Here is an 11836-nt window from a genome sequence, read left to right as displayed (position 1 = left end):
TTTTAAACCGAAGATCCGAAGGCCCGTGCTTAAGCTGAAACGTATGGCGGTAATATTTTCGTACGGCGTTATTACCAGAATAGTTGGCGCGACCTCACCCGGATTATCGTATATGCTAATTTACCTTCGACGTGTCGCGCCGCGCAGAAAAGAGGTTTCGAGCCTTGATCTTATCCGTGTAACGAGACGATCGCGGCGTTTTTATGATCAAGGTATCCTTCGCGCGACTCGGCCGACTCGGTGACTTTTCTCCTCGAGAAAACGATTTAACCTCCCACCGCGCCATCACGCTCGTCGACACACAACCGCCGATTTAATCGAATTTAAGGGTCATCGAGGTGCCGGAGTGACGATGCAGCGATCGCATTTTTCGACTAGGAAAGATAACTTAAAAGTGGCGATAGTGGATATACATATAATGTATATGCATATGAAAAAAGGCGTTTTTTAAAACAAAACATTTTCCAACAGTACATTCCTGGATTATTAATATCGACCGAGCATTATGCATCTTACAGAAATATTGCTCGTAAAGCAATTCGTATTTCACAGCACATCGTACATTCGGCGAGATCGCGAAGATCGAGCTCGTAAGAACCGAGCCGCCCACCGAGGATCACGATCGCTCCAATGTCGGGCTCGTTCGAGCTCTCGAGGATCGGTGAAGGTGCCTGTATGTTCATAGATTTAACGCGCTGCAAAGGTACGCACACGTGCCTTTACGGCCGTAGGTCATTCGCTAAGAGTACCATGTGCGCGCATAGTGACTCGGAAGTAATCGCATGACGCGAAACCGGACGGTTGGATAAAGTTGCTGAACGTATTTAAGAAGAAGAAAAAAACGGCCGACAGAAACGGAGAAGAGTGAAAGCAATAGAGCACGAAGGTTCTAGCGCCTGGTTTATGTAAAACGGCATTCCGCGCGATGGTGTCTGCTCAATCTTTATCCAAAGGAGTTATATAGAGTTGTTGGGAGTCGCGCCTTCTTCAGAAGGTAATGCACGCTGTTCCTCTTCCTCGGCGCTCCTTCGTCATCGACCCGCTTCTGCACCTTTGAGTCTCTCGCAGAATCTCTTCGCTTGGCCTTGTTGCACGCACGCGCTCACGCGCGTGTACGCGTGCATACGTGTCACGTGCGTGCACATCGTATTCTCGCACGCGTTCTCGAGTGTTTGTCCAGAGAACACTCCACCCGGTATTCCATCGGGTATTCGCCGGCCGGCTTTTACATCGCGCCTGCAGCGTTATCGAAACGTAGCGAAACGCGGCCGAAGAGAGCGCACCGCGGTCAAGCCGTAACTCAGCCGCTACGCGCGGATGGCCTATCCTGATGAAGATATCCCTGGAAAGAGGCACGAAGTGCGCAACCTAAGATTGCATCGTATCGCCGGCCCCGGGTACCTGCTCTGCAACAGGTATACGTAGAACTCGGGAATAATGAAAATGACTTCTCTTACAATTAGCATAAAACTCGAAATAGCGACGCGTTATCTCGCGGAAAGCAAAAAAAGAAGAGAAATAATATTGGTGGTAGTTGCGTAAAATGAGTTGCGAAGATACATAAAACTAATGAAGTTATCTCTATCCAGCTGTAATTACAATTAATGCCTATTTAACGTCTGATAAATACATATATTATCAGTAATGGGTCGATATAAGAAGTTGTTATCAAAGAGACATTCATTATATCTAGATCTATAACTACAAAATTAAGTTGGACAACTATAGAAAATGAAACAAAACCAAATTATAGGAAATAAATTTCGTGAAAATTATATCACGCATATCCTACGTTGTTAGGCACGATCAAATTCAATCGAGCGCTCGCATTACTATCCTTCACGCTGTAATCTCAATAATAACACGTTTTGCTTATGCTCGAATATACTCCAAGTGCAAAGGATTAAATTTCAATTACTCGAAGCAGGTTTCGTTCGGCGTGAGCATCGGATTCGCGGCAGCGCGGAAGGTGATTAAATACGAAGAGAGACATTATTACTCGCAGCATCTCCGACCTTGATCGCTCGGTTTTATGACGCTACGAGCGGATAAGCGCGTTTATGTGTATATGAGCGGAAAAATCGTATGCTCTCGATTCGTTGAAGAGCTCGGAGAGCATCGTCGTCTCTGGCCCGAGCCCGAGAGCCCCGCTCTCATACGCACGAAGGCGTGTCGAAAAAAAAAAGTTTTAGATTACGCGCCGAGTGCAACTTTAGTGGCATCGTAAACCGGTATCTTTACCACTCGACACCCACGCGTTGACGCACTATCCTAGAGCGATCTGCCTATCAACTAGCGTGAAAACTCGGTTTAACACTGGCGTGCGCTCGCTACGCCTTTCATGACAAGGCACCGTGGCCTCGGCCTTACCTGCTCGTTGCCGCTTCCACATTATGTACAAACTCTCCATGATCGAACTGCAGCTTTTGAACGCGGCCAAAGGCTACAAAAGCAATCGCGGATCGATTGCATTAGGTTATTTCAATTACATTATTCCATTACGTTACTCCTATTTTTGTATTTGTAATTCGCTTAAAATTGTCGTGTAGTATGATAATAATAATAAAGATAATAATAATAGAATGGACTAGATATCGTAAAAAATTGTCTTATCAAACGTCCTTTGATAAGACAGAGAACTTACCCTAGACAGATTTTCCTACAATATTTCCAGGAAACGTTGAAGTTTAAATTTCCGAATAAAATTTGCTGAAAGCACGTGGGATCAATACCAAATTCCAATGTGTCAACCGAAAGAGGAACACCTGCTGCATCGAGATCGCGCGCTCTCTAAAAGACGTATTTGGGAGAAAGAACTCGTTTTCCCCGGTATGCACAAGATCGAATTTTTCGTTGTATCGGGGTAGAGAATAAATGGAGCCAATGGCGATGTTTGTACGACAGAAATCTCACAGGAAATCCTATTTTTCGTCCGCGGATTCACGAGATTCGACAATGAGTCGTCGATCTCGTCTATGCTCGAAGCGCAACTAAACTCCATTTAAAGCCTCGTCAACCTACGATCGGGAATGGTGCCGCCCATAAGATTGGTCAATGGACATCCGGTCCTTTTGCACAGGTGGATGTTTGCGCGTTCCTTCCTTTCCTTCAGATTCCTTTGGAATTCAATTGTACAAACATAGTTTCTATCTACCTACACTTTAACTGTTTGATTACACAACATGGTACATTTAAATTTAGAAACGTATAATATTTTTTAATATAAAAATAACATATTTGCTTTATATTGTTATATATAAACAGTTAACACCATCAGAATTTCTTGTATACAAATACACATTTCGTATTTATATCGAAGCAGCCGAGGAAGCAGCCGAAAAAGCAGCTTCGTGTCGAGAAAAAACAAATCATCTAATATCGGACACGGTGCTAATGCATTGGTTCTACGTTCGCGTTTTCGGCGCGTGGACCGTCTGTCGGGGGGATAGAGGTTTTACCGAGCGCACGGTGTGTGCCCCATAAGGTGCAGCAAGGCGCGTGGTCCGCGTTTCACGGTTTACCGAAAAATTAGCCATTAATTTACGCCGCGGAGCCGGTGGGTGTGCCGAGCACGTGTAATGAATAGCCCGTGTGGCGAGCGAGGCCCACATGGTGCGTTTTCCGGGAGGATTATCATGGCTTTCAAGCACCTTGGGGGAAACGTGTCAGGCAATCCATATCGGAGAATGCGGGGCGTTTAATTATAACTATACATTACAGGAAAGAAGACGTGTTGCGCGTGTGTATTCCAGAAAGCCGACATTCCTTTCTCTAGGAAAGAAAAAATAGGTTTTTAATTATTGAATTCGCGCGCACGTGGGAGATTGTTTATTATTTGAAAACCAGAGATAGTATAATATAATTAGTTAGATCATACGTTGATAAAACGCGAGTAATTATATTGCACGAGTTAAATTTGTTTTCTTTTATTAAGAATAAAATTTATGCAACCGTGAAGCGAGATAATTTTAAGATAACCGTAGTCATAACATATAGCAACCAGCTGGCACGATAAGAGTGCGTCATGGAAATCGATTTTAACGCGCGACTCGCGAGCAACGCGTTCTCATGGCTACGCAAATATTCCGGACGTCTTTTTCTCGCACTTTACGTTCCCGCCGCATTCCCCCACTCGAAAATGATGCGCGCAGCGGATCCGCCGATCCGGATACCGGATCGATAACAAAGGATTGATGGAATCCGTATCGTCACGGCTCAGAAATCGATTTGAGATTCATGCGCCCGGCGACGACGTCCACCAGGCGGCCGAAGAAGCGCAAGTCGCAGCATCTAGCGCCGAGAAAAACCGGGCTCGCCAACGGCAGCTCGATTGTGCTGTCGAGAGTGTTTTACGGGCGGGATACCACGGTTAATAAAGCTCGCTCGTATCCCCCCTCTCGCTCTGATCCCGGTTTCCACGTAGTCGAGCGGATCATCGCCGGAGCGTTCGGCCGCCTCGTAAGTTTCATCGTAATTATTAATTTTTACGAGGTGGGTAAGATAGGTAGGTAGGTAGGTAGATAGGTAGGCAGTCAGGCAGGCACACCTCGGTGCAAGGCGCTGCAGGTGCGATAGAGATCTCCCTCTCCTTTTCGCGGCCGCGCCGGGACCACCGGCGCACGTCCCTGAAGAAACCACCTCGTTCGCGGCCCCCATTACCCCGCTCGTTCCATTAGCCATCGGCGCGAGCGAACGCGCGCGGCAAGACCTCGCGCGGCCTGCGAGATAACCCCTCTGTCGGCGCAGCGAAATATTTTAATTCCCGGCGAATGGAAACGCCTCGTTCTCTCGCCTCGCCGGCGCTAACTTATCCGCCCCGTGTTGGCGCGGAGACGCCGGGGCTGTCGCCGTGCGTGAACCAAATTATGATTTTTTTTTACGCGCGGCAGTCGAGACGTGACGGCGGAGGGCTTTTCATAAATTATTGACGCGATATAATCCGTGGTAGCGAAGTCGCAAAGATCCAGTAATAATTAACCAAGTTTCGCACTTGTGAGAAAAATTCTTTTTGAATCTTCTGTGTCGTTAAATCGTCTCGCGTAACGAGTCGCACGAATTAGAGGCGTTTACGGGGTGACTGGTTGATAGACGCGCGCGCTTATCGGTCGTTTCTCACGGCAAACGACCGCAATTATCCATGATAGTGCCGCTGGGAAGAAGTTATGGAGATACTTAGTCCGAGTTAATTAATTACACCGCTCCTTCATCGCCGTAAATTGGCCGAGTGCTATGGCGTTGCAAAAACTATTACGATTTCCTGCGATTCACGCTGCAGATTTATCACTTACACTTTAATGGGGCTTGGAGATAAGATACGAATGATGCTGCGCTATTATACCAAAATTGCAATAAATGCTGGGTCTAAAAGAGACTAAGATTGGGGAGTAAGCGAGACTGAAATTAACATAGCACATCCCGCCTCTGTCTACCTCTTACATCTTTCATCGCTCGAAGCGAGCTTGAAGCTATCCCTCGCGTATTGCGCAATGAAAGATCTCCGCGTCCGAATTCGCTAACTACTAAAAATCATTTAACGATCGGCGCTGCGCGCCCGGCGGCGCCAGGCAATCGCAATCCTCGAAACGAGCGCATAATTCCACCGCGAATCGTCGAGCATAATCCGCTAGTAATAATCCCCGCGGCGGCTTTTAACGAGCACTTTGACCGCGCGGCTCCGCGAACTGCCCGTCCGTCGCTCGCCGCCGAAACGGAGCCCCGGTCGCGGGGCTGCTCTCGATTTCCGCGCGCGGACTCTTAAGCCGATGATGCCGCGGCGTCGTTGCGGCCCCGCGGACGGCACTTAAGCGAGAAAAAGGCGATCGTAAGTACAGCCTCTCGCGGCCGCGCGCGGTTACGTGTCCGCTTCGGCGTTTACTACTTACTGGCCGAATAGGCCACCCACCGCGCGCATCTTATCCGAGATCTCGCTCCGCCGCGCCGCGCCGCGCCGCGCGAGAGCAGAGATACGCGCGAGCGTTATGAGTCGGTACTCATCCCTAGTGATGGGATCAAGCGTCGTCTCGGCTGGCGTCGATTTTTGGCACGACCGAGACCGTTGTTCTGACAAACAGGCAGTCAAAAGTTCAAAACACGAAGCTCGTTCTCATTCCTCCTGAGGTTGTTTAAACACAAATAATGTAAAAAAGCCTAAAATCTAAATTTTTGTATTGTTTTCTAAAGATTTGTCTTTGTCGTTAGAATTATGTTATATAAAATATTTCTTAGACGCTGTATATTTTTACGGAATAAATAAACGAGGGATATTTTTGACACATGTATGTTATACATTTTGATTCTAAATTGATTGAAAATTTGGAGATAGTAATTGGATCGAGCCCATCACTACTAATCCCGCAGCTAGTGTCCGGTCGACTTCTCAGGTTCCATATCCTGTTCGGAGCGTACGAGAGGATCCCTACGTGCATTGTTTATCCTGTGGGAGGTTGCGGGATGATACGGCGTAGCCGTCTCGTAAGCGTTGCGCAATAACATCCCGCAGCATCGCGTCTGGTCCTAAGCTCGTCGTTTTATGCTGGTTGTAAGGTCCTCTGATCGCCGATGCGAGTGGCTCTTTCGAGCAATGGCTGGGAGGTATCTATGGGCGCAGGTAGGTTCGCGCATAGCGAGGAACTTTAAACGGGGAAAGAGAAACCTTTGCTCCTTTCGAGAGGAGCAGCTTGAGATTGCTGACTTTCGTTTATTCACGTCCGGATGCTTCAGTCTCCGAAGTGTTCTTATTACTAGAATACGAGGAATTTACTTGAGTAATGCTACGCTCTTTACAGTGAAAAAAGTAAATCTTGTAGAAACATTCCTTTATATACGCTGGTTCTCCCATAGGAAATGTTCTCCAAGTTCGCAATACTTTTGCCGTCTACGTTTAATCTATTACATTACTATGTTATATGTGCTTAGAAAAAAAAAGACAAAATCATTTATAAACTATATGAATGAGTTTTTTTATCCGGCAATTATCATCCGCAATTATACACCTCCATTATATTTTATTATATTTTATCTTATTATATCTATCTCGCATAATTACTATAATTCTATGTAGATACGAAAAACGTCCACCACGAGTGCAGCGGAGTGCAGCGGAGCGACCGATCGAGCCGTGGTTTGCAAGTAATAACGATAAATATCGCGCGATTGAGTCTTTTAGTAGGGTGAAGTGAACGTTAAGTGCATTCCTCGCTCGGAATCGTCTCATGAAGATTCGAGAGATGCGCTACCTGCTCTTCGCGGACTCTTCTTTGCGACGTCCCTCCCCCACGTCTCCCCCTCGTTCTCGCGCAACTTGCTCATCCCAAGGCTTACATCATCGGCGTTCTACATATCGCTCGCTGCCCGGTTACCCGAGATCGGTGCGGGTAAATAGAACCCGGGCACAGGACGCGGTATATAATTAGAGGAGATTTAGCGGGCTGTCGGGTGCACCTGTGAGAAGGAGATTACCCTCTCGAGGCGCGCGGTGGGTTCGTACGCTTTAGGTACTCCAGACGGAGGAACAAAATGGCCAGGCGTAGGCGAGTGTCCGGTTCCCTTTGTGTTCGCTACCTGTCTTAAGACATCCCCCTCACGTTGTTCTCGTCTCCTTCTTTTTCCTTGCGCTTGCGTATTTACGAAGAAGAAACGGACCAGGGTGATGGGGGCGGTGGGAACGGGGGGTTGGGGGGGGACGCCAGATCCTTTGATAGCACAGCATTCCTGCGCATTCGTCAGACATTTGATAGCTTCACGTGGGAGCCGCGGAATTCTTCGTGGTGGCTATCTCCGTCCCTTTCCCTCCCTTTTTCTCGACCTCTCTCCCTCGTTCGGTTTCACGGTGCGCGTTTGGGTGTCAGGTACACGTTTCGTGGCCATCGATGCCCCTCGATATGTCCCCTGCAGAATCTCGCTTCTGCGTGTTTCTAACGTCACCGACCAAGTCATGTCTGGCCGCGCTATCCCTCTTCGTGGATTCCGCGATAGCTGTGAACATTCTTCGCGGGATGTTCCTCGCGCGCCGCGTCGTTTTACTACCGGAATCGCTTTAAAGATAGCTCCGATGATGCCAATATATTCCTCTTGTCGAGAAATGCGTCGCATTCCACGTAGTAGAGAAGTGTGTAAAACGATATATCGTGTTAAGTACTACGTTGGAACATATATTGAAACAACTTGCTAAACGAAAATCATGAAAATATTGCAGCATTTAGAAGATAATAAACGTTGAACGATTATCAACATGAACGTTGAGTCAATCTGTTTAGAATATTCAATCAAAGTATGTATTATTGTATAATGATAACATTTCTAGTTTCAGCGAGCGCAACTTTGTCGTTATATTATGATCGATGGATCGACCGCTGCAAAATATTAAATTAAACAGCAAGGCAAAATCGAGCCGAGCGAGCTGAGTAAGCGTCACGTTCTGCGATCGCGCTGTTAAGTTATCATACAGGTAGTCCAATAATTTCCGCGCGCCGTGATTGCCGCGAGAGCGAAAGCGTCGTCGGAACCTCGCCATGCGCGCACGGCGTCGTAAAATCAGGTTTAATAATCCGGCGCGTACGGGGCTGCCTTTTAATAAATAATTAATGACTTCTTCGCGCGGCTCGGCGGTTTTCCGTTGTGCGTACCGCGAAAGTTATCGCGTACATCGTCGGGCGCGCCGCGCATCCGTCAGATCCTTCGAACGAGGACGAAGGGGGCTGAACGGGCCAGTGCGCGAGGCAACCACTAGAGGATTTGCATAGCCGACCATCGTGCCGCGCGACATATGCTGGCTTGACCGCGCGAGCTTGTCATGCTTATACGCGCGCGACTACCACGTTTTGCGCTGGTGGACAAGCGCGCGGAACGCATAAATAGAGGCGCACGCATAATGCACATAATATATTTGTAGATCGCCGTGATACCAACGGCGCGCGGCGTGCCGTACCGGTGTGACCGTCGGCCGCCCCACGCCAGGCCCGAGCCTCGGGGGACCGACGGCCGAGCTCTCTGCCCCCGGTGCCCCATCACCCCTTCTCGCGCCAACGACCTGCCCACGGAGGCACCGCGAAGAGGTGCGCCATGTGCTGGGAGACGACATATGGGCACGCGTCCAAGATCTGATAAAGTTGGCCGCTTCAATTGACTGCAATCATAGGGGTTAGATATATTAACTCGCGGGGATTCTCGCGCGCCGCGTGGTCTGCACTCTTCTCCGGAAATTTTCACGTAACGAGAGCCTGCAATTGACGGCTCTATCGGGGATCTCCGGATTGCTATCAAGTTGGAAGATTGCGATTGGTCGTTCTGAAAAGTAGGCGACAGTCTCGACGAAGCCTCATAAAATTAAATACATAAATCCGTTTGCTTACTTTATTTGGAGATGAAAACGTAAGAAGTCAAGAAATAATTAAGGTGTTCTTCATTAATCAGTAATTTGTTTTATACTACTATATATTACCTTTGGAAATAATTGTAATAAATAAATAGAACTATATCCACAAGTAAGGGGGCAACCCGAAACACTTCTTCTATTATATTAGGAAATTTTGATGAACATATGGACGTAACGTAATCATGGAAGGATTGGTTGTCACATTGATTTGTGGGAATTTCGGCTAACAAGGACCTGCAGATGACAACTTTATCGCATCATCGGGAGTCAAATCACTTGTGGGCAAAGCAGCGAAAGTACATTCAATTGCAATTGATTGACAAGCTGTTCAATACTACATATGAAATAAAAGATATAACATTATCGTGTGCGTTATCTAGACTTTTTATCCAAAGATAATTCAATATTGTGATCATCTCTCTTAAAACGCACCAATAGTTCCGAATGCAAAACAATTAATTCGCTAGCACAACTAAACGCCATAACGCTGACGCAACACAAAGATCTCGTCGATAATTCGCAAAAGATCGATCTATTGAACTGAAATAAAGGCTCCATAGTTTCGCGACGTTATTTACTTGTCATTGCTGCAAAAGGTTTCGTGTTCTCCTTCGTAACGACTTCGTGATGGGCTGTGAGCAACACGTCTTCATTAAGCGGCTGAAAGAACCTCTTTCATTGTCTAAACGAGCCACAGAAAACCGGTTGATCGATCAATTGCCCGAGACACGCGCGTCATCGTCAGAGTGCCATAGGCAAGAGAAAGACCTCGATTCGATTCATTAGAATCAATTTCATGCCCAATATGGTAACGCCGGCTGCTCCTTGTTTTTCACAAATTAATCGACTGGCAATTACCGCGTTAGAAGCAACGCAGAGCACCATACGAGCGTTTTTCGCGTCAGTTGGTATCGTGTGTACAGCATGTTGCGACAACACGACATCGTGACGACAGTTCGCGTTTTTGTTCGTTGAAAAAAACAGACGGCGCTGTGAGGGTATAAAAAAACTCCGGCATTTTTTCTCGATTTAGCGCGTTATACAAATTTAGGGGAATTATCTCTGTTTATGAAAAGAAACTGGCTATCTGTTTGGCTAATTGCAAGCCAAATTAATTATTTTAATTAAATTAAATTTACTTTTGTCTAACAATTATTAGCGATAAGAATATTTTAATTAAATTTTATGTGCTCTGAAGATATCTTCTATGGAATATATGTAATGTTATTAAAAAATAATATTAAATGTCATTATTAATAAGTGAAACGACAATAATGACTGAGAAGTATATACGATTCTTTAGCATAAAATTTTTAATCTTGCTAAAGATTGACAGCTAAACCCTTCTTCTCGAAATGTATTCAGAAAAATTAGTCGTGACCTTTCATTTGACAAAAGAATTTTTTCTCCAATCGCGTATTCCATTAGAATTTTGGCCGACGGCGAAATAAGTTCCTTGATTCTCACAACGCGGCGAGTCCGCCGAGATAAAAAAAAAGAAAGAGAAGATTTGGTTCTCGCCCGGAGGCTAACGCAGGTTTCACACAATTCTAGTGCAACCCCGAGATATCTCCATATTTTCCCAACGAACCAAAACACTTTCAAACAAACCTTCTATACGAGACGACGGGGTCCGCGACAGGAGAAAGAAAAACTGCGACACTCGCCCCGAGGAAATAAGAAAAATCCTATAGTTCGAGATCTGAGAGACGTTGCGATCGGCATCAGCTCACGACAGGTACGGACAAAGCACCTTGCATTGTATCTCTCGTCAAACCCTCGGGGCTAGTTGATCCCAGATACCAGTCGTAACGAGATTATTGTAAGCGTTGAGCCATAGAGAATGGCTATGAACTCACAATGAAGATCCCAGAACGAATCACATTCCCTAAATGCAGTTGCCAAACTCGTGTATGTGAGATTCCTTCGAGGAATCTTAGCTTCTGATTTCCTCAAAGCACTGAGAGATGAAATATCAGATATAATGATATAAAGGAGTAAGGAAGCAAGGCGGCTTTAATTATAACATTACTTCTTTCGCTGATGCAAAGTAAAAGTGAACGATCGTATTAATTAACTCGACAATTATATGTATATACGCATATATACATATATATGTATATACATATGTATATATAATTGTTTTCTGCATTGACGTGAAAAATATCTTTAATATCAAGAAATATTTTTAACAATAAGAAACTTATTTTTCGCTTGTTTGAAGCAAAGCGTCGTACCAATTCGACCACCGAGGCATGTTGTAATAATTCTTTACAGTTTTTTAAATAATTAAATCGTATCGATTTAATTGTGGAGGGATGGAAGGGTTTTGTAACGTTCTAATGATAACTGTGTTTTAAGTCCGGCTGTGATCGGAGCACAGTGAATAGTTGGAATACATATGTGTTACAATAATACATTTAAAAATGAGATATAATATGAATTTTTCGTAACATCTATTAA

General features: G+C 45.7%; 1 protein-coding gene across 1 annotated transcript in view; it reads left to right on the top strand.

Moving 5' to 3' along the window:
• The first annotated feature begins 8271 nt into the window (after positions 1–8271).
• Positions 8272–11836, top strand: part of LOC112456088 (trypsin-1-like) — a 6800-nt gene continuing 3235 nt past the window's right edge. Inside the window, exon 1 of the mRNA XM_025018392.1 lies at positions 8272–8307. Within this exon, the coding sequence (XP_024874160.1) occupies positions 8272–8307 (36 nt within the window). The remainder of the gene's footprint in view (positions 8308–11836) is intronic.

This window comes from Temnothorax curvispinosus, unplaced genomic scaffold (genome assembly GCF_003070985.1).
Source record: "Temnothorax curvispinosus isolate PA1 unplaced genomic scaffold, ASM307098v1 QBEX01006646.1, whole genome shotgun sequence".
Lineage (NCBI taxonomy): Eukaryota > Metazoa > Arthropoda > Insecta > Hymenoptera > Formicidae > Temnothorax > Temnothorax curvispinosus.
Note: the sequence above shows the minus strand (reverse complement) of the source record. Positions and strands in the feature narration are given on the sequence as shown.